Source organism: Serinus canaria, chromosome 3, assembly GCF_022539315.1.
Source record: "Serinus canaria isolate serCan28SL12 chromosome 3, serCan2020, whole genome shotgun sequence".
NCBI classification, from domain to species: Eukaryota; Metazoa; Chordata; class Aves; order Passeriformes; family Fringillidae; genus Serinus; species Serinus canaria.
The window spans coordinates 78,798,760-78,821,634 of record NC_066316.1 but is presented as its reverse complement, the minus strand read 5'-3'; the positions used below and the strand labels follow the sequence as shown (position 1 = coordinate 78,821,634).

Here is a 22,875-nt window from a genome sequence, read left to right as displayed (position 1 = left end):
CATCATCTTCTCTTTCTAATGTTGAAAGAGATCTTTATACATATTTTAACAGAAACAAATACAAAACCAATAGAAATAAAGCATTCTTCAGGCACAGGCTTAAAGATTGCTATTCTATTCCCAGATAAGAGGAGGTAGCAAGAGGGCTGTTTCTGCATGTATTATTTCCATCCCACTGAAGAAATATTAGCTGAATGAATCTTTTCTGAAGTGAGAGTGGTTAAACTCACTATTTGCCTGAAAAGGTATAAGAACACTTGAGACACGTGAAAATTCACCTTCACTAAAAAAAAATCCTACAAATATAAACCTGAAAGACCTTAATCTCCTTCAATGCTGACCGGGGAAGCATTTTCAAGCACATCTGTACCCACCTTAGAATGCCTTTACATCACCTGCACAATATAAATTAGGATTAGCATACTGTTGAAGATGACCTGCTCTCTCAAGCACTAAAATTTGTTTCACAGACCCTGTGGCTCAGCTCTGACAGACTGGCAGCTGAGAGGCAGCTGTTGCAAAAGGACTGATACACACCTGGGCTGTGCAGGTGCAGATGAGGGCAGAAATTTCACCATGGTGTCTCCCTGTGTCCTTGTGACTCTGGAGCAGTCTGGTCAGGAGCAGATGGTGATCTACATTCCTACAAGTGCCATTTAGAAACCAGAGGGGGGAATGAAGGAAACTTCTCCTATTCCAGGAAAATAAAACCAGAGCAACAGGAAGGCAGCTATGACAACGTTCTGCTTCCAGAAACACTTTTGGGCAAACTGGGTCATTTTTGTAACACTGAGGATGCAGGACCTTTTGCCCTTATTAAAAAAAAAGGAAAACAACCAAGTAAACACAAAAGAAAAAAACCAAACCCAAAACATGTCACACACACAAAACAGGTAAAACCAATAAAGGAATTTCTCATCCTGCTCACTTCTTTTTTTCCGTAAATCAAACTGAATTTCCCTTTAAAAAAGTAAAAATACAAAAAACAAAGATACATTAGAATATCCTAGTGTCCAGTAAATGTCCTATAGGCAATATTTATGGAGGAAAAAATGCATCAAGCCCTACCTTTGACAAAAATTAAGCACCCCAACATTAATTTCATACAAAGGAATGCTGCTTCTAGTGCTGATTTGAATTATTGATTTGAATTATTGCTATCACCACAATTTGAATATGCATTATTTGTCTTCAAATATATAATCATAAATCTAGACTAATGCTGAAAAAAACAAATTCTAGTGAGAGTGCCATGACATTGATAAGCTAAAACCAGCATATCATGAGAAGGCAAACTAATCTTTCTGTTTACTTTGTAAATAATCCATTAGCTAAACTTCTATTTTAGGCTGGATGCTTGATGCTTAACACTGAGAAGTCCAAATACCCTTTGTATCCCTTATAACAGAAGAAACTTGTAAAATGTCTTTGGTGCATCAGCTTATTGTATGAATGTTTTAAAGAAACTCACTAGTACTATAGGAAATATAAGTGGGCTTTTTTTGTGTTGTTTAATACTCCAAGTGTCACTTCATTCTTTAAAGGGGTTAGAACAGAGGAGGGGGAAAGGGGAGGAAGTCTTACTTAATTTGTTGCATATGTCCCAACGTGTTATACAACTAAGTGTATTATACCAGAAAACTGAAGCAGTCTGCACCGCAGCAAACTCTGTGTAACTCAAAATAGGAGAATAATCTGGCCACGAGCAAGTCAAAATTTCAGTGAAACTTCCTCTCATATTATATATATACACACACTTTACAAGCTACATCGAGTGTCCTTTCATATTCCAAAAGAAATACATTGTAGACACCAAACATACTGTACTTTTACTTAAAGGCTTCATCAAACCATATGTGCAGACACTTGAGAAGACGAGAGTGTCAAGCTTCCTAGGGTCCTAGAGTCAAAGAAATTCTGCTGCCCCCCACTGCTAAGTAAGTGCACTCCTTCCACGGGGGGCAACATCTGCCGATCCGTCATGGTTCCACTTGGCGAGGACCCCAAGAAACTTCCTTGGGAAGAAACGATTTTCTCAGGACTGGCAGCCAGTTTAGGGGACGTGGAAAAGTTATATCCATAGAGGGCACAGGGACTGTGCAGTCTAAACGTGTTGTAGGAGCCTTGGTGGGTCTGGTTAGCGGTAAAGGCATTGCTGGATGGGGAAGGCATGATGTACTGGAGCTGCGGAGACATCCCTGAAATCTGCATGGATAAGCCAGTCTGCGGGCAGCTGAAGGCATCCCCATCGTTGCCACTCATGGACATATTCACAGTTGTGCTACTGGACACGCCGACGTAGGAGGGAGTCCTGGGGGGAGCGAAGGTCTCGCCGCCCTGGCTGGTGAGCCGGTTGTAGGTCTCGGCCAAGGAAGTGCTGTATCTGTTCAGGGCCAGGCCTGAGCGGGCACAGGCGGTGTAGTCAGCTGGAGCAAGGGTGCACAGCTGGCTGGTGTTGGGGCTGAGGTGGAAGGCTGGAGAAGAGCAAGGGGAGCCCGGTAAAAGGTGAGGGTGGGTAGATGGCACTCCACTGCCAGATCCCTGGAGTAAAGTAGAGGAACCTGCATTTCCTGGAAGAGAATATTACAGTGTAAGAAGCACATTGGGAAAGACCCACTTCCTAGGTGAAAGACAAGACCTTTGTCTTTTATAATAACCTTTGAGATTAAATCCAACTCAAATTAATTAAAAACTTCTACATACGTGTGGCAGGAGACTGTGTGAGTAAACCACATGCTTGTTTCTAAAGAAAAAGCTTGACCAAGAAAGAGAACTGAAGTTATGTTTTTACAACCACCACTGAGTACTTAGAGCTCCAGCCCAAAAGGTTAACTGCTTCTTATATAACATGGAAGGAAATTTCATGGCAGTTAAGACGTAGCCAAGTGAGTACCACATCACAGGAAGCCTTCTTCAAAATTATGATTTTTGGCTTGTCTATGCTCTTGCTACAGTCCAGAATGTGTTTCAAGTGCTCTGTGTCTGACTGTCACTGTCAGAGCTGAGGAACCAGCTCCTTAGCTCAGAGGCTTTCACAGAGAACAGTTTCAGGAAAGTTCCCAACTTCAGAACAAAAAACTTCTGACTTCAAACAAAAAAAATTATGAGAATGACCAAAAATTTCAGAACAACTTCAGGAAAAGTGTGGGCTGAACACTGCACGTAGCTGCTTCACTTCTGGAATGGGTAGGTTTGCAGCAAACTGTTTGCAAATTGTTCATTTACTGATATCAGAACTTTTTATATTACAAATACCAGAGCTGAATGCTCCTGAAAACACACTTCTTGCCACAGGTGAAGCCTTTTTTCAGGACTGAAAGTTTCCCAGCTGCAAGGAAGATTTTCTTTTCTTAAAAGATTGCATTTTCCTGAAAACTGAGCGTGGAAAAATTAACTGGGGCCTTTTACAGTCTCCCAGGCAGAAGACACTTAACAAGGAAGACGTCCTGTTTATGAATCACACTAACAATCAAACAGCTTGATGCTGCAAAGAGAGAAGTTCTGTCAATAAATTAACAGATTATTATAATAGGTGAGCTAGTGAAAAGAAAAATACATTAATAAAGAGCACTGCCTGCTACTGCTTTTCTGTTAACAGAGCACAAGGCACCATTAGACACTGCCACGTTACAGAAATCTTGGTATAAGACACATGTCTCTTTAATCTCCATCAATGCCTCCACTGCCTGAAAACGGGCATTTTCAGCATTATCAACCAGGACAAATTTCTAATGGTGTCTTTCACAAAGTCCCTATGTCCAATGTATAGATGACTAAAGATTTTGCAAGGACCCCAGTTTCCATTCCCAAAATATCAAGAGTAACTTCCACAATCTTCTGAACCTCTGGTAACAGCAGGAAAGGAAGCGAGAAGCTCACGACAGCAGTTCCCCTGCTCCCAAACCATGCTCCTACACACAAACAGCCAATAAAGCTGTTCTGTCTCCTAAATGGATTAACTGCATCATCAGTTGCCTCTCAGTCTTACACAGTCTGACAAGGTACTTCAGGTCTCATTCTATTTTCTCATTAAAGACCTTTTTGATGAGACCATCCCTCACCCCCATGCTACGCCCAAAACTCTGCCAACACTCATCCAATGTGTCTGTGACCCTGCACAAACCTTCCTTTCAGCTGCCCACATCAAGGACTGATACACAGAATTTCTCAAAGGAGTGACCCAAAAAGCGGACAAAAGTGATTTCTCTGAATTTCTCTGTGTTCTGGGTTTTTGCTCTGAAGATGTTTAACAACTTTGCAATCAATACATCATCAAGAAACCAGACTGGATGTTTTTAAATCTGGTAGCGGAAAATGCAAAGAACTGATTTGATTGAATTGATTGAACTGATTTAGCTGGGAAAAGGCCAAGAGGTTTTCTATGTGCATTGTAGTATAGTCAGGAAATTAAAGAACTCAGAAAAGAGTACAGAGATTCCACTCTCTGTCCAAATGGGCCATTTAACTATTTTTCTCATTCATGACACTCCCTGCACAATGGGGAAAGGGGAAACAAAGGCTTCCAACAAAGAGTGAGGAGCAGGAAAAAGCAAAACTGAGAGGCGATCCATTTCTTTAAGCTCTAGGATGCAGAGAAAGTTTGCTGGCCCATTTACTGAACAATTTTCAGGTCTTTAAGAATCAAGAAGGGGACCTAAGAAGGAAACAAATTAAACTTCCTTCTATTTACTCATTACTTAAGAGAACATTTCTTCCATTTCTTCTCTCATTCTTTTATTTTTAATTATTATTTTTCTTAAAAACACAAGTAATTCATACGCTGCAGTTTGGATGTGTACAACAGAAGTCATCTTTGGTGATCTCTACCTTTTGTATCTAGCCGGAGCATAACACTAAGGAATAGGTTATTTAATCCTTAAATAACTAGCATTCTCCTCCACAGGTGATATGATTTTTCTTTACAATCTAACATTTTTACTGACATGGTGGTTGAGTTAGCATTAGTTTTCTAACTTAGAATAACTCTGATGAGGGGGGATGGCTGCACTGCGATTAGTTGGTTGTTTTTGCCTGGTGAGTGACACACTTACCTGGAGTTTTGTAAGGTATGAGGGGCAAAGCTTCATCTTTCATTTTTGTTTTGAAAGAACGCAAAGACAATCGTTACCTTGCTTGGGTATCCCAGGTATGTCTTCAAATGTAAGTGTCCTCAGAGAAGGTCTCCAGAAGGCGTAAGACTCTACCAGAGCTTCCAGTCCCATTCTATTTAGAACAAAAGAATCATGGTGTCATGAAAACAAGCTGTATTTTGCCACACGTCTCTGAATACTCTACCTCAGAAACATAAAAATTAGTAACATTTCAGGATTATTTTCAAATTGATTTTGCTTTTTAGAAAAGAGCCTTATAGCCTATCCATGAGACCATGGCGACCTGCTACCACTGGGCTGCACAAAGTGTTTTCCAATTCCACAAACCTGGCTCTCTATTTCAATATTTTGGGCCTTTTGGGAGGGCTGTTTGAGTGGGAAGACTTGGCTAAAAGGATTTGAAATGTTTTACTAGTATGACATTTCTTAAAGAGATCATCCCTCTGGCAGAGGAATGATCTGCTATTTCTTCCTAGAATAAAGGTGATACACTGACAACTTCCCAGTCATTACTGATGAGCTGGAAAATCACAGTTAGAACATGAGCAAGGTATGGATGTACAGCTATTTTGTTACTAAAATCATGTGTAAAAAAACCCCAACATTGTTTTGCTAAGCAAAATGCCTTTAGAAACTAAAAGTCTTCACTCATTTTCTTGCAACAGTGTCCTGAGAAATCAGAGACAGTGGTGGCAGACACTATTTAGGAGAATCTCTGTTTTCTGAAGATAAAGGCCCATTTGTTTTCTGACAATTACTTATGAATAATACACCTTAGAGGTGTATAAACTTAGAGGTGTAACTCTGGTGTTATTTTTGGCTGCTCAAAATAATGAATAGGCCTTTTGACTGTCAGCATCAGGCACACACCAAGTACAAGTGCTTGCCTTTGAGCAGCAATACTTTGTAAACTCGAATTATGCAAATAGGCCATGTCTGAAGCAACAGACATGATCTGATACTGCTCCTTCCAGCAGAAACACAAATGTTTGTCATGAAACATTTATAAAGCGTTTATTAGCTGAACCTGGCCTAAAAAGATAGCTTTAATTTTCTGCAGTAATGGTGAATTTTCATTTCTAGTTAAAGTGGAGATAAAAGCCACCTCCTGGAGGAGTGCAGCCAAGGTGGTAATTTATACAAGATGCCTTTGAACAATTTCCACATTTTATCACCACCCTAATTTGCGCTATCAAATACCCAAGTTTATTTAATAAAACAGTTATATTTTTCCCAAAGTATTTAAAGGGAGAAATTCTGGTCCTTTCCTGAGTAAAAGTTTTTATAGGGTCAAACTTAAGGCCCGACTGAAGAGTAAAACTATTCTCAGCACCTAAATTCTGTTGCGCATTGCAAACGCACGGGGAATGTTTTTAAAAGGCGAAGCTACTGATTTCTGTAAAATGGCCTGTGGGACCAAACAGGAATGACCTAGAAGGGCATATTCTTAATAAAAACTGAATTACTGCATGCAGCAGTGAAGAGGGAGATAGTTGCATAAAAACAATATTGAAAAGTTTGGTATAATTTAACCACAGTACTTTTTTAAACTTGTTGCAGACTAAAATGCCTCAATGATAAACTCACCAGCTAGAACAATGAGGATAACAGAACATTTAATTTCAGTATTTAGTAACAGAGCAAAATAATAATCCATTGAATACACCAATAGAAATTTTCCTTGGCAATTAAACTTCTGAGTTGCATTCCCAAACATACTTATCCAGTAATGCCGACTATAAAAGAAAACTGATACTGACTTCAGTAAAACAATGTCAATTTGCAACAAACAAGAGTTTGCAGAGTCAATTCTGTAATGAGTGTGTTTGTAGAGTAAAAGCACTCAGACCTCATCTAAAGGCTGCTCCAAAACATTTTAGAGATGCTGGCTCTTCCTTCAGAACTTGCCTTTCTAATCCATTTCCATTCAAAAAGACTTTCAATCAAAATATCTTGCATTTTTTTTTCCAATGCCTGAACCAGACTATTCCTACCAGCCAAACAAAAAAAATAAATCTCTCTGGATACACCCAGTCCCATAACTGTATTTGTGTGGTTGCAGATGCAGCACTCTTACATCATCCTCAGGTAATTCCAGAGCTGTCCTGCCACACTGAAACCTGTTCAAAACTAATTTCTGAACCATAATTTCCTCGCTGTCTAAAAGGGTATCTTCTCTTTTTTCATATAACATTATGGAAGAAATTCTAAGTCCGCCTAAATCTGCACGTTTCAGAGGATCAGGGTTTCTTAGGAGGTTACATAGTACTTATTTTATAATTCTGCAAACAGCAAGCACAGCAGAGACACTGCCTAGGAGAGAGAGAGCTTTAAAACAGAGCATGTATGGCAACCCTTTTTCTTCCTAAAGTACACACAGCAGGTTTTGCTTCTTCAGTCACTGCATTTACCGGGAAGCTACTGTTCACTTCATTTCTAACCAGAAGGTTACAAAAGAGGGCAAAACTCTATTTATGTCAGTGGCCACAGAACATGCATACTTATTTCTCGCTAGAAGATGAAATCTCAGACATACTAAAAAGATACTTACAGTGAACAGTATTAGATTTACTTACAGTAAATCTTTGCAACTACATCATCCCTTCTTATAAGTAGCCATTTTCCAAAAACTACTGTCATTTACTGTCCAGTTTCAGGTTTTATGTAACTTGGGTTTTATGTAAAACAGGCTTTAATGCTGTAGCTTCTGCTAACAGAGAAGCTCAATAAAACAACTATCAAAAAGAAACTCTCTGATCATTCCTACCAGCACAGTCTGCTCCCTTCTCTGCAAGGCCTGGTCATAAATATAGCAGCTGCAGACACCAAACACAATGTGGTAGCTGGAACTGATGTATACTATACACCACAATGAAATACTGCTTCTTTTTTTTTTTTTTTTTTAGCTGAAATGGTTTAACATACAATTCAAAACAGGCTTAAGTAGCTTGCATTAAACAGTCATTGGATAAAATACCTCATATTGGCAAATACTGGCAGCCCCGACCAGACCTAAGTCTCCACTTTGCACTACACAGATTTCCCACTGCTATTTTGAAAGATTCATAGATCAAGAGAGAATAAGCAATAATCAGTCTATCTGCCACAGAAGAGGTGGAAACCAGTCGCATTTCAAGGTCTTGTATGGCCTGCTAGAAAAGGTATTCACCTAGGAAGCAGATTTAAAACTCCTTAGACTAAACAGACATTGAACATAGGTCTCCCACCTCCTAAGCAAGTGTACTAAACATAAAGTTACTGCACAAACCAGCTTCTCCCCCTCAATGAGGAAACAAGCCATTAACCCATGCTATGTGCACTTACATGCAAGAGAACCTGAGCTTGCAGTTTGACAATGGTATCTGCAACTTGTCTCCAGCCAGGAGAAAGAGGAGATTTCAAGCACTGAAATCACAGACCTGAGTACAGCTCAAGTCCATTTGCAGCCTTCATGGTGTGTCACTGCTATCACTGAAAGGGAACTTGAGTACATGAGTCAAGCCAAGTGCCAGTCTGTTCCTGACCTAGATGGTCAGAGGTGTAGCAATGGCAACTCACCACAGAGAACATTACTGGGAAGTCTGAGTGGTCCCTCAAGGAGTCTGAGTTCTCAAGTTTGTCTGTAAGTACAAGTGTTGACTTTGAACAGCCTCCTCAAACTGATTTGGTCAGCAGGAAGCAGCCCAGCTCCTTCCCAACACCTACCTGTTACGGCCCGAATCTCTAAAGCCTTTGGCGAATGGATTCCTATCAATCTTCAGACGAGTTATCTGTGAATATTATTAAGAAAAATTATTATCTGTAAACTCAGATAAGGAGCACAGAAAACAACTCTCCTGACAGAAAAAAAGCTGACAGTGGAAACATCTTCATATTTGTATGGTTTAAGATGGCTGCCCTGAAACATAGCAAAATAAGGACCAATCTTCTGCACATCCCTGGAAGAGCTAAGAGTTATTTAAAGCTGCCAAATGGCAGTAGGAATTACTGAGGAAAAACATCAGGCAAATGTCATTCTTCATTTAAGAGAGTTCACTGTCTAACTGCAATAAAATTTAAATTAAATTTTATTTCTGTACTGGTCAAGAAGGAAATGTGAAAAGAGAGATTATCTCTAAATTATTATCCTCCATGAAAAAAACCCCAAACCCACCAACCGACCAAAAACCCAGCAAAACACACCACAGCCCAAATAACCATAATTTATTTTAATAAATGGAAAAAATTGCCAAATACTTATATTTCAGTATTTACATGGCTCTCCTGCTCCTCTCTTTGTAAAGTTATCAATGCATATGTAATTTTGAAAAACACAGCTGCAATAATTTATATGGAATTAATAAAATGCCACAACACTAACTATGGTGTCATTATATGTGCTGAAACTTAAACGAGAGGTAGAAAGAGCCTGCAGTTCACTTCTGACTTTGAACCCGTGTGGACCCAGATAAATTGTCTTTAATAACATAGGCTGAATGCAGTTAATAAAAACAACTGCAACTTTCTTCAGAACTCAGCTTCTCTGTTAAGGTCCTGGGAGTATTAAAAGCACTGGAGTCAGGAATAAAAGTGCTTTAAAAAGTCTCTCCTGACACGTATCTACATTTAAAGGTACAGAAACACCTTTGAAAATTAGACTGCTCTTTGTCTTGTTTTCAATGCTGTGTTTATAATCAAGACACCATTAGGCACGCTAACTGGACTGTGTGATCTCCATAATAAGAAAGATTTTTTACATGCAGCATCTCTGAAGGCTCAGTTAAAGCCTCCAGGCACTACAGCAATACTAACAGTGAAAGCTACTTTTAGTTAAAAAAGGGTTTAGAGAGTTCTATTTTAATAAGTGATAAAACAACAGTATCTCCTTTTCTCCTATCTCTTACATCTCTGGTCTGCTCTGAAAAGCCTGTGAAGTGTTAACCAGAAAGCCTGAATTACCTGTTGATTTTGGTATGCTGTGACAGTGGTGAAGACCGTCTCAGGGAAGGAGAAGGCTTTCACCCCCTCTCCTGAAGGGATGGGCTTGACAGGGGACAGATCATCGCCACAGTCTTTTCGGATGACGTGGACACGAGGCTGATATTTATGCATAGAGTGAAGGATAATCTACGCAGTCATGCAAGGAAAAAGATAACATTTGTTAGAAAGGACACCCTGCTGTTTCAGGACTAATAGCTTTTTGGAACAGATTATGGTATGTGTTTACCATGCCACTTACTGGAAATCAAATGTTTTCTTTAACCTCTGAAGGTTCTTGTTACAGTAGTCTAATCCCTGTGCATTTATGTTATTGCCAACCCTAAGCATTTAAAAATTACGACTCAGGAGCTCCAAATTCAGAGACTGGCTTAATTGAAACTAGCTCAAAAAAAGAAAAAAGAAGAAAAAAAAGCCAAAAAGAGAAATCAGGAGTGAAGTCCAGGCCCCACTGGAATTATGAAAGTTTTGTCACTTTTTTCCACTGAAGTCTGGATTTGACCTAACAGGATTAACAGCAGCAGAAATTTGCCTTTTGTTTTTGGAACCTTCAGGATGGACTATTGGAGCAATTTTTTTCCTTATATCCCAAAGGCTTGAAACAAATCTTGGCTGGAACACAAGCTGAGACTCTCACACACTGAAGAAGCATAAAATTAAGAGTAAAATGATAACAAAATCCAAAACTCCAAAGTGTTAATAACAATCGATCTATAAGACAGACAGTGAATTTCAATTACAAAACCCTCCCAGCATACAAAATCTCAATCAAAAATAAATAATAAAAGAGGAGTGAATGAACACACAAATACCTCTTGGCACTGCACCACAATTTTAAAGGAGATTTAAAATACAGAATTGTTCCTCTATTTTATTCCACTTCAGCTAACCACTACTAAAATAAAAAATTTCAAGGAAAAAAAATTGAAGTTCAGTTATTATTGTTGGAAGACCTAAGAAATTAGTAACTTGATAAATAAATAGTCCCATGGCTATTGGCCTGTGGAACCACTAATCAGCATTCTGGGGAAGCTTTTTAATTTCCTGCTCCCTGAGTAGGCTCAGAATGTGCACGTGCTCAAGCACTCAACAGAACCCCTATGTCAGACACCATGGAAGTTCATTCATCCAAATCATATAGAGGACATTACATCTGTTTGGATAAACTAGAGTTTGGCTAGTTTAATACACTTGGTCCTGTCCAGATTACATGGGCCTGTTTTGGTAAGGCAAGTTTCTGGATAATCAGGGGTTTTATTAGCCTTTGAGTAAGGTTTTGACAATGACATCACAGGCTCCAATTAATTTGCTCAGGGAATGCCCTATGGATGTTCTCATATGAAGTCTTTTTCAAGTTTCTGAACAGAGCAAGATTTTTTATCATGCAGAAGTGTTTTCTCTTTTACAACACTCCTTTCAGTTCTCCAACAGCAAAGATCTACAAAATGAAAACGCAGAGAGGACAGCACATTCCTCACCCTGTTTCCCTGTGAACACCCAGTGGTACCAGGGGAGATACTGGTGCAACAGAAAAAGAAATGATCAAGAAAAGACGTTGCACAGTTCAAATCCACTGCTATTCTGTGCCTTGCCATTTGTCTGGGTGCCACTGAGCATGCCATGTTCTCTCCCACACGGATTACTTGACCCTATCAGCTCTGTGGCGCAAACCACTGCTGGCCCACACATCAATGATAACCCTGGCAGCTACAAAGAGCTCTGCTCACACATCAGAACAAGTGATATCAAAGCAGCACAGAGATGAACACCTCCCACTGCTTATCTGGGTGGCTATTACAGCTAAACTGATCCATGTCATCTCCTAGGAACAACCTATCTGGCCTCTGTCCTGCACTGAAATTTCCTGTGCTGACACGCTGTTTTGGCAATTAGCAAATCCATAGCAGTATTTATTTTTTCTTGATTTTGTACCATGTCTTCTAACAATGGGATCTTTGTTCATGATCTGAAGGACTCCAAACTCTAAATAATGCATAACTGCAAAGCCCTTGTGAATTACAGTGCAACATATGAAGACAGGACATGAAAGGAGAGGGAGATGCAACATCCACTCCAAAAACAATCTAGCTCTATTATTCAAAGGATCACCTAAAGCTACTGTGAAGAAATAGCTAAAGAAAAGGAGATTCTGGGATTTCATTTCACAGTGCTTGCACAATTAAAAGCATCAATGGGATCTAACAGTTTATCTGCAGTAACAGCAACTTTCCCTTCATGCCCTTAAAATCTAACACCAAAAAACCCCAATCAGAAATCCCACTGTGCTCCCAAATATGAACTGGCATTACATTTAACTCACGGAGCCTGCCTCTCTCTACAAGGTTCTCACAGAACAAGATGAAAACACTTCATGCAGGAATAAACCTCTCTCACAAAAAGTAAAATTAAACTTTGGTCACAGCAGCTGTCAAGAAATCATGATCAGACAGAAGACACTGCAGCAGGGAGCCCACAGGTAGGAGGCAGAGCAAAGGCCACCAGAACACCTGCAGCCACACAAAGCTGGGATTACCTTTGCAATGGCTTTTGAGAGCTGCTGCCACGATGAGGCCTCAGAACTGACCCTGAACATAAGAACCACCATGGCACAACCATCTCAGCCAGAGCAAATGAGAGCCAGAAACTCCTTCACAGGGGAGACGCCAATCCTCCAGCAACTTGGCCGTGCCAAGACTACACGGTCACCTCCCCACTACTGACACAGTCCTTGCTGCTGTTTTTGCCAAAAATCCTCCTTTATCCTCCCTCCAAAGCACAAGCACTCAGGCTCTCTGCAGTTAGGGAAGTGCGTGGGGCTAAGGAGCACTTACTCCCTCTGTACTAAGACAAAGACTGCAAGTGCAAATACCGATGTTTCACAGCTTTTCATTGTGACAAGAACTTATAACTGCCCATTGACTGTAAGCAGAGCTCGCTACTTGGAGCCAAGTCTGGGCAGAGTTACAGTCTGCCTCTGCTTCCAGCCTCTCCCCACTTTCAAATGGGGAAAAAACCCACCCCAACCACCAAGGAACAATTAACACACTAACAGCCTCATTTTCACTAAAAGTTAAAAGATGTTCCTCTGCATCAAAAAATACTCAGTTGAAAAGCATGGAAAATAGCATAAAAAATGTTGACTTTTCCCCTCCACTGAAATTCAGTTTAAAAACTGCATTGAAATCGAAAAATTAGCCAGCTGTAACCAGCCGGAGGGAGAGGCTGCTTTTACAATGCAGCACTCACTCCACAGATGAGAGAGGGATGAGAGGCATTAACAAAGAGCATCCAGACCATGCACTTTTCAGCGACAACTGCAAAATCCAAGTTTACTTTTCCTTAGCATCACAACTTAGGTGAAAGACACAAAAGCCATAGTATGTGTCTTAATGACTCTATAGTATTTCCAAAGCAGGGAATTCACTCTGGAACTTCTTTTGAGATCAGAAACACACAAGGAAAACATGTCTGCACAAATTTTGCTCCATCTCCGCAGACTACAAGTGGAACCCATGTATCAGAGAGTGTTCTATGTGCAGATATGTACTTCCAAAATCTCTGAGCTGAGCAGCACTATTAAACTGCACAGTCACAAAGTCCCACTTGAAATGCTGATGAAAATAGCAGCAGGCAGCCCGGAATCTGGAAAGTGCTCGAGCAGCGAGTCTCTTAGAGATGGCTGATCTCCTTTCACAGAATGCTAATCCCAGGGCAACACGATGCAAGAGGAATGAACTGGCTGCCACCAACTACTACCACGACATAAATACTGCATAGGAATTCTACCTTAGTGCCTATTTGCAAATACTGTCTCTATTCCCACTGACATGGACCACTTCTCTCAGAGATCCTGAGAGTTAATTCTCTAGAATAAGTAAAAAGGCTCTAGACTGACATCATGCAAGCTCCCTGCCTCAAAGCCTTCAAGATCAAACCTACCCCCAGGATTTTAACACAAAAACTCTGCAAAAGCTTACACCTCCAATGAGCACAGGAAGCATAAAGGAACAATTTCAACAAGGATTAAGTTGACAGAAGCAGAAAGCAGGGAAAGCATTCCCAAAGAACAACAGCTAAAGGCCAACACTGCTTGGTGGAAACCCCACTGAGGTTTCTCTGAACCACTCTGCTACGCACGAGAGGAAAAAAATCTACTTTCTAATCATCTAAAATATACCCCATGTCCCATACAGGGGTGGGAGAGTCAGAATTTCTGATACAAGAGTAAATATTGGAGGGACTCTACAGCCTTGACTCCTAGCTCTTCTAATTTGCCATCCGTCCCCTGGTACCCTCCTGAGAAAAATGGTTTCTTCCTGCTTATGAGAAACAATTGGTTTTTTTATATTCATCACAAAATATGATTATTCGTTTTCCATTATTGCTAGAGGCATTCAGAGGCTACATAGCTTTTTCAATACAGCATTCCACACTACCATAACTTTAAAAGAAAAAATGTACCCATTGGAAGAGACACTTTTCTGCTTTCTGCTTTTGCCTTTTCTGGTAATTATGAATGACATGTTTGCAATTTTCCAGATTTGAGAAATATGAAATTATTTTACAGTCATCCTTCTTTTGTCCTTTTATTTTAATACTTAAATTTCCATTTTGGGGAGGAGGGGCACTGCCATAGCTCTGAATCAGTTCAATGTGTCTCAAATCACAGTACTTGAGCTTTGCTTCACTCGTTTCCAAGCCAAAATACTTCACTAAAGACCAGAAAATTTATATCCCCCCGTATTACAAATAATGGTGTGCTGTGTACACTATGCAGGTTTCAGTTCAGAATGAACACAAAGCTAAAATCTGCGATGGAAAAATAGAATAACACAATTCTCTGCATAGCTGAGATTTTATCACAGGGAAGTTTGCAACTGCAAGTGCATGGATGGACCACACAGTACCCACAGATCGTCCCTCTGCACCCTCCGAGTACAAAAACCAGCTCACTGCTGGAAAAGCAATATTTTATCCATTTGTATCTGCTTCACTTTCAAAGCCCTTACAACAGACTCGGGATTCAGGGAAAACAAGTCCCACTTGAGAGGAATCACAAGTACACAAATGCTAGGGAAGCTAACCTTAACTCAAATGGACACTGCCAAATAAGACTCCATAACTGTAATTCTGGAGAGTAGCAATATAAAACCTCTTTTGTACTATCTAAGAAAAGCACTGCTAACTTAAGAGGCATGAATACGCCCAGATTTTTTTTTAAGGAAGAACAAAATAAAATAATGAAAATTATTGCACAAATGGAAGTCTTTTTATCCTTGTTATCAATTTCTTAGGTCAGCCACGCTCCTGTATTCCTGCCTCTGATCATGGCATTTGCAAACACAAATAAGGGGGGAAAATCTCAGACTATGTATTAGCAAAATACCTGGCTCAATGTTACAGAGTTACAATCATACTGAAAGATGAGTGTGGTATCTTTGTGCTCTATGCCAGGTATATTTTCTTTCACTCCTTTCCTTGAAGGAGAAAGTATTCGGGTTAATAAATTGGGTTACGCTAAGGACAATGGAATCCACATCCTGTCTCAAAACTTTCCTCTAACATCTTAAAACTCTACCACTTGGAACTCAATGCTTCTTCTGAAAGGATGCCAACATTTGTCATTTATTACAGGGGTTTGTAAAATCAAAGACTTCACCCTGACTAAAAACAATCCTTATTATTTAATTATTTTTTAAGGTGTCAAGTAAAACTATTTTAGGGATTGCTGGAATGATACTGGCTTACATCTGTCATGTTTCAACAGTTTTGAAGAGAAAAGGAAATATTAACATAACACATTTTGTCACATTAGATAATGTCATAACTAAACAATTTAGAACTTGCAAACAGAACACTCATACTGCATACGTCTTCGCCAGCTTTTCCAGAAGTAATGAGCCTCAGCTGTGAAAGGGTCTTGCTTCATAAGGTATGCAATAAATCATCATCGGAGCAAACCCAGCTCCCATGTTGTTCGCTTTTGACTGCAATTATTAACACCTCACGGGATTTCACACAAATGTTTAGGTTAAGAAAATACTTAAGTGTATTTTTATTCACGTGAAGTTATTACACACTAATAATGTTCCTCCTAGCCACTTGTGAATTTAAGAGTCCTTTTCGATCGGAGGAGAAGTTGCGAGTAACACGCTCGGTGGGAAATACTGAGAGCAATTCTGCCCCTCTGTATTAGGCAATTTAGCCTTGTAAAGTCTTACTTTGCAGAAGGAGTTCTCTATTGGAGGGGGGAGTAAAACAGCAGGCTCTAATAAGCAGTTAATTATGGGAGCAGAAAGTAAGAAGCTTTTAGATGCGGACAGTAAAGTTCCAAAACAGCTCTGAAAAGTCAAGCCTATTTCTGGCACCCCGAAGCTGTACGTCAGAGCCTCTCAGGGTTGAGCAATGTGCCTACACATAATGCCACCGAAGAAAGAGCAAGTACTCACATGCCCTTGATCATCCAGCTCGTTATTGGTAAGCTTCAGTTTGTCAAAGCTGATCACTTGTCTCATCCACGTCTCCCCCGAGGCGGGTGAATCAGGGTGAATATAAACACGAGGCGGCACCGGGGAGTCAGCATTACCAGCCACCATCCACTTGGAACTATGATAAACATACCTGTAAAAAGAAAACAAATACCTCTAACCACTAGCACCAAAACAATCTATTAGACACATTCAGCATTAATAAATTAGGGCCCATGCTTACAGCCAAAACCCATCAATTAACAAAACATGAAAGGACACAATTTCATATAAACAAAAAGAAATTTTCTTTGTTTGTTTGTTTCAAAACATAGTCCTGGCACCTGCAAAAATAAAGTTAAAATCCATGCTCTGACCTGATCTTACTCTTCCTAAAATCAGTCAGAGTCTCAACACTAGGTTTCAAAATGAGCTTTGAGCTGCTGTCAGTTCATTGACTGCTACAGCTCTGCTCTGAAAAGGCATCAGCAAATACGGAAGAATCTGATCCTTCTTTTATCAAATTGAGTAGTAATTCCATATTTGGAAGATTTATCATGTTGAGTCTAATGTAAGACTCTATAAATAAAGCTATTGAAGGGAAAGAACATTATGATTGAGAAAAACAATGAAAGTATGTGAAACTATGCTCTTGATATTTCGGTAGGTTATATTCATAGGCTTGAATAGTACTGCAAAAATGTTAAAAAATCAAAACATGGAGTCTGTATTTCATTTGATATCCCAATGCTGACAAGATGATTTTATAACAAAAATTGTACCTGCTTTGGTTAAAAACCTATTTTGAAGGCAGGCACTTCACAAGGCAGCTTAAAAAGCACTAATTGAAAGTGATTTTTTTCAAGTACGGTAAAAATCCAGTAATTCAGCTATATTTTTAAATGAAAACAAGAAAGACTTCATCAAATCATATCTTTGCACAATTCAGTTCCTTATTAGAAAAAGACAAGCAACACAGTCAGAACAGAGAACAAAATGATCCAATGCAAGTATCGCACCACACAATTCAGATCAAGCTACATAACTAAGATCTAGAATGGCGGTGAAATTCTCTCCTGGAGACAAATTCTCCACCCCAGATCACTGTTGTAACATTTTTCACTTATTTTATATTTCTTGGTTAATACTAAATATATGCTTTTTGTAGAAAAGTAAATAAAGTCATAAATTGACATAAATACAAATTTAGTGATAAAGACACATTTTGAGCTACAGCTTAAGCTTCCAAATATTTAAAAGGTCAAATTTTGCTAGAAATCCAGACCCATATGTAATTTTCTTCCTTTCCCTTAGTTTTGCTATCTGCTCTGTCAGCAGACTAAAGACTAGGCTCCATGCAACTGCTGTCATTTCTATGAAATTTAAAGATCTGCAAGACAGTGTGTGAAGCTGCACAAACAGCCAGGGCTGAAATAACAGACAGCAATTAAAAGCACAGAAGAGAATGAGAAGAGGCACCAAGTAAAACATGTAAAACATTAACATTTAGTGGAAAGCTTAAAGGCATAGTTACTAATACATGAATACAAAAAAATCCTAGTTTGCCAACTAAGAAAATACCGCCCTTCCTACAACTCTTGTTAAGTTACTTCAGTTATCTGGGCACCACGTAGCACACTGTGAAGATAGTGTAGGTCAGTATGACTGTAATTATTTTAAATGAAATGAGGTTTAAACAATTCATACTCAGCATAACCACTCTTAATTTTTAGTATTAACATTTTAATTCATTTGGAATTATTACCTTGGTTTTTCTATGAATTTATGAATTGTTCAGACCTTCTAGGAATTATATGTTTAGACTGTTAAGCAAATGCACACATGCAACACAAAACAGAAAAAAGAAAAAAAAAAAAGCTTCTATTTGAACTGCACTGCACTGGTACAAGGAAAAAGAAGAATTTTTTTCCTCTATGGTAGATTCAGGAAATATTCCCCTGACTGTACAGGCTGAGCATCGTCAGCCCTGGTATCTGGTGCCCCTTGTTGAAAAACTCAAAATCAAAAATGGTCCTAAGAAAGGTCTTCTACACCACATAAGAAAATGATAAAATAGCACTCAATGAGGTAAGTACAGGAAAAACACAGGGCAGCATTTGCTTAGGAAACATGGCAGCATTCCTGCAGAACCAACCTTTTAATCATGGTCTGCAATATTCCTAGCTCTAGAATTAAATCTGGAGCGGTTTTCCCTACATTACACTAAGTATAGGTTAAAACAATCAAACCCTCAATTGGTAAAGACCTGATCCTGTCTCCTCTGAGCTACTCTGGCCAGGCTTCCCCCCTGGCTACTCTGGAGCATGGGATTGCATCTAGAAAGCAAGACCTTGGAAACGGCTTCAACTCACAACAGGAATTGCTGGGGGCCCAATACTGAAAATATTTCCACAGGACAAGTGGCTTCTGCAGAGCCCAACCAGCTCCCTTAAAACATAACTACCCTCAAAACAGTGAGAGCTTCAGCACAAAATTTCTACTTCTAAATGTTCAAAGAACAACCTCTTTTGTTCTTCACATCATTCTCCAGACAATAATGACATTAATTAATGACATTAATTCTTTAGATAACTGTAATTAGAAACATTACCTTTTTTAGTTTAAGCAACCAAATATCTCACTTTTTAAATTAAATTGTATAAGCAATTTGAAGCATGACTTACTTATTAAGTCACATTACATGGTTTGTAAGTATTTAAATCAGATATCCATGCTATTAATGTTATCAATTAACGTTAATACCATTTGGCACTTAAAAAATGTACATTTTCATATTTATTTGTTAATAGGAAATAATTCCTACTGGCAGGAGGAGGAATAAAATATAACATTTCCTGACTGCACTAGAACTGCACTCTGAAAGCCAAACCTGAGCATCTGCCCGCAGTACATACGCAGTGCGAGGCAAATGTATCATAAAGAGCTGCAACACGAATTTTAGTTGCCTTTGCATACTTGGTACAATATGGTCTTCTAAAATACGCTGGGATGAAAATAAGAACCTTTAAGGAGAGTTAAACATGATCTTCTGCTAATTTATGTTGTGCTAATATTTTCTCCCAACAGCCAAGCACCCTATAGCTTACATCATATGCTTTTTGCCTTAAAGCCACCATACCTGTATCTTTTGTTATCCACTGGCACAATATCCATAGCAATGTAATACTGCTGATGTGGGTCTAAACCTGAGATCTTCACCCTCATTGCAGGAAACATCCGCCTGAACATTGGAAAGAGAGAGGTCATTGTTAATACGAAACAGACTCGGGAATGGTTGTTTAGGAAAAGTAACTGCTTCGTGGGATTTTTCTCGTTCTTCCTTTTAGCCTACAGAGTCCTTTTGGACGATTATAGTTACATAGCCATGAAATGGCCCATTCGATATGTCAAAACAGATTTCTAAAGTGCATTTGCTCGAACAATGCTTTGTATGTTTGGGGATACGCTTTGGGAGTACAGCTATTACCACATCATTTCAACTTTATTGTTAGACAGTAAATCATTTGGGTTTGAGACTTTGCTTTAGCAGTACACACATTTAAAACCCATTTGAGATATTAGTAAGAAATGTATTCCTGGAGATGTGCAAACACCACCTCCACCCAGGAAGCCCAAGGCTTACAGAAAGGCAAATAGCCACTAAAATTTCAAGTGACAGCAGAAAAATGGTGTATCATTGCTGTAGCAGCGAATTAGAAAGCTAAATCTACGGTGATACAATTATAATACCGCAAGGATGCAGTTATGAAAGCCAATGTGCCATGCTCTAACCCAACAATATGGTCTTTATTGACACGGGACTTCCTGTCTGCAACTTACTAAAGGTGAAGTGCGAGAGCTACTCTGTCTTTGAAAGGTATAGTAAAACTTCTTTATTGAAAGCAGAAACGAATCTACGGGCAAATTTCTGGAAAAAAAATAATAAAACAAAAACGACGAAAAACCAAACATTCAAGATTTAGATCCTTCTGTGGAGAAACGGATTAATTAACCAATGAGGTGGTTTGAACATAAAACTGCCCTTAGCTCTTAGCTTGGCATGCTTTTTATCAGAAAACTTCATTCTTGAAGCACAAAAAAAAAAAAAAAAAGGTCCTAACTGCAAGCTAATAAAATACTTTTCTGCATTTTATAAACCTGAAAGTTTTTCCAGTTTACTCAGTATTTGCCGTTGTGCTAAAAAATATGTATGTATTAAAAACCAATCTGTTAAAAGTAGTTACTGGAAACAAAAATCCTATCTCCGCTATTTCTGAATAAGCAGGAGGGTAAAACCTGACTATGGCTAACTAGCTTTTGCTGTTATTTCAGTGCACCTGTAAGATAAAACAGAAATTCCCCGACTGGACTCTCTTAAGACAAATGCAGCTTTGTGCTGTTTAAGACTGCGTTTCAATCATTAATAAAGCCTTTCTGAAAATGCAGACGGTAGCATATGGATTCAATAAAATATGTTTTTGTAATTTCTAATAAGTTCAAATACTTTTATACTTCCCAGGTTTTTACCATGTGTATTCCCTGGAAAGGGGAAAAGCTTCCCCCCAGAAGGGCACGGCGCTCCCAGACCTCGCCCTAATGAACAGGAAACCCGAAACGCCACATGCTCCCGTGCCCATCTAACATTATCGCCATCTACCTGCCTCGTAAATCTGGAGGGTTCCCCCGGTTTTGGCCCGCTTTGATGTGCCCGCCCGCCCCGGGAGCGCGCGGGTGGCGGCCCCGCCGTGCCCGTTACCTTCCCGCCTTGGTGATGATCATCTCGGTGCCGATCTCGTGGAAGCGCTTCCAGAGCTCGGCGCCCTGCAGATCCACCCGCGGCGCCTGCGGCGTGGGCAGCGGCGAGCCGGGCCGAGAGCTCTTGGGGGATCCGCCGGGGGAGGCGGGCGGGGAGCTCGCCAGAAAGCCCTCCTCGCAGCCGCCTGCGGAGAGAGCGGAGGGAGCCTTAGCGGCCGGGCCAGCGCCGACTTCTCCATCGAGGTCTCCCTCAGCCCCGGCCGAGCGGCCAGCCCGGGCCGGAGCCTTGGCTCCGGGGTGGGGGGCAACCCAGTGCCGGGACCGCGGCAGCACGTCCGGGCTGCCAGGGACGAGCTGCCCCCATCGCCACCATGCCGTGCCCGGCTGAGGCGGGCCGCAGCCCGTCCGGGGTGCGAGGACGGCGGCGCATTTCGTTTGGCCACGGGCTTCGCTCTGCAGCGTGAAACTGCGCTCCCCTCCACACACAGCAAATTACACACATATAAACGTAGGTGTTATGTACGTGTCTATTTATATATGTATATATATATACGTATATATGGCCACATAATTATATACATAGTTGCATATGCACTTTCAGTAGCACACATACACATATGTGTCATATAAGCGCTTTTGCCTTTCCTCGGAAACAGGGCTCGGGACAGCCCCCCGCCGTCGCTCCACCGCGCCGCGGCACCCACAGCCCCGCCGGCCGTCGCCCTGCCCCGTGCAGGCGGCCGAGGGGCGCCGCGGATCCTCACCGCCAGGCCACGGGAAGGGTGGTGGGTGCCCACGCAGGGCGGAAAGACAGAAGGGATAACGGGGAATCAAAGCGCCGGTGGCGGCGGGGAATGGGGATGCCGAGCCCAGCCGAGGAGCGGGGCCGGGGCAGCGGCGGGACGCGGGGCGGCACTCACCGGCGGGGGCGCGGGCGGCGCAGCCCAGGTCCATGTCGCCGCAGGTCCTGCCGGCAGCGGCGGCGGCGGGAGAGCTCTTGGCGCAGCAGCCGCTGCCGCCTTCGTCCTCCGCCGCCTCGTCCTCGCCGCCCAGCTTCCTGCGCTTGGGCTGCCGCGGCGGCTGCTGCTGCTGCTGCTGCTTCTCGGCTCCGATGAGAGCCTCCACGGAGAAGGCGTGAGCCTTGAGGCTCATGGTGGTGCCTGGCGAGGACCGCCGCTTGTCGGCCATGCCCGCCACCCTAGAGCCCGCGCATCCAGGCGCCCCGCGGCCGCCGGCACCCGCGCCCGGCCTGCCGCGCCGGCCGCCCTCCCGTCCTCCCGACCGCGCAGGCAAGGGGCTGGGGCTTTTCCTCGCCTTTCTTTTTAAATCCGAGTTATCAGCCAAGTTTTTTTTTTTTTTTTTGGGGGGGGGGGGGAATTGTTTTGGGTTTTTTTAAAGTGGAAAAAAATTCTATTCCTTTCTGCAGATGCGTTCCTTCTCTCCCCCTCCTCCTCCTCCTCCTCCTCCTCCACGTTCTGCCCCGTCTGATGGGCCAGGCAGGGCTGACATGGGTAACAAACGCTCTGCGGACACAAATTAGGGCTTGTAATTGAAATTTGTTGCCT

General features: G+C 41.2%; 1 protein-coding gene across 1 annotated transcript; it reads right to left on the bottom strand.

Moving 5' to 3' along the window:
- Positions 1 to 662: 662 nt before the first annotated feature.
- TBX18 (T-box transcription factor 18) lies at positions 663 to 22,539 on the bottom strand. Its single transcript, XM_050972722.1, has 8 exons — positions 22,265 to 22,539; positions 21,312 to 21,607; positions 19,695 to 19,796; positions 16,538 to 16,709; positions 10,050 to 10,217; positions 8,817 to 8,881; positions 5,129 to 5,223; positions 663 to 2,570 (listed from the first exon to the last, which is right to left on the bottom strand). The coding sequence occupies exons 1-8, from the start codon at positions 22,496 to 22,498 to the stop codon at positions 1,846 to 1,848; spliced, it is 1,857 nt and encodes a 618-aa protein (XP_050828679.1). The 5' UTR covers positions 22,499 to 22,539; the 3' UTR covers positions 663 to 1,845.
- Positions 22,540 to 22,875: the final 336 nt, after the last annotated feature.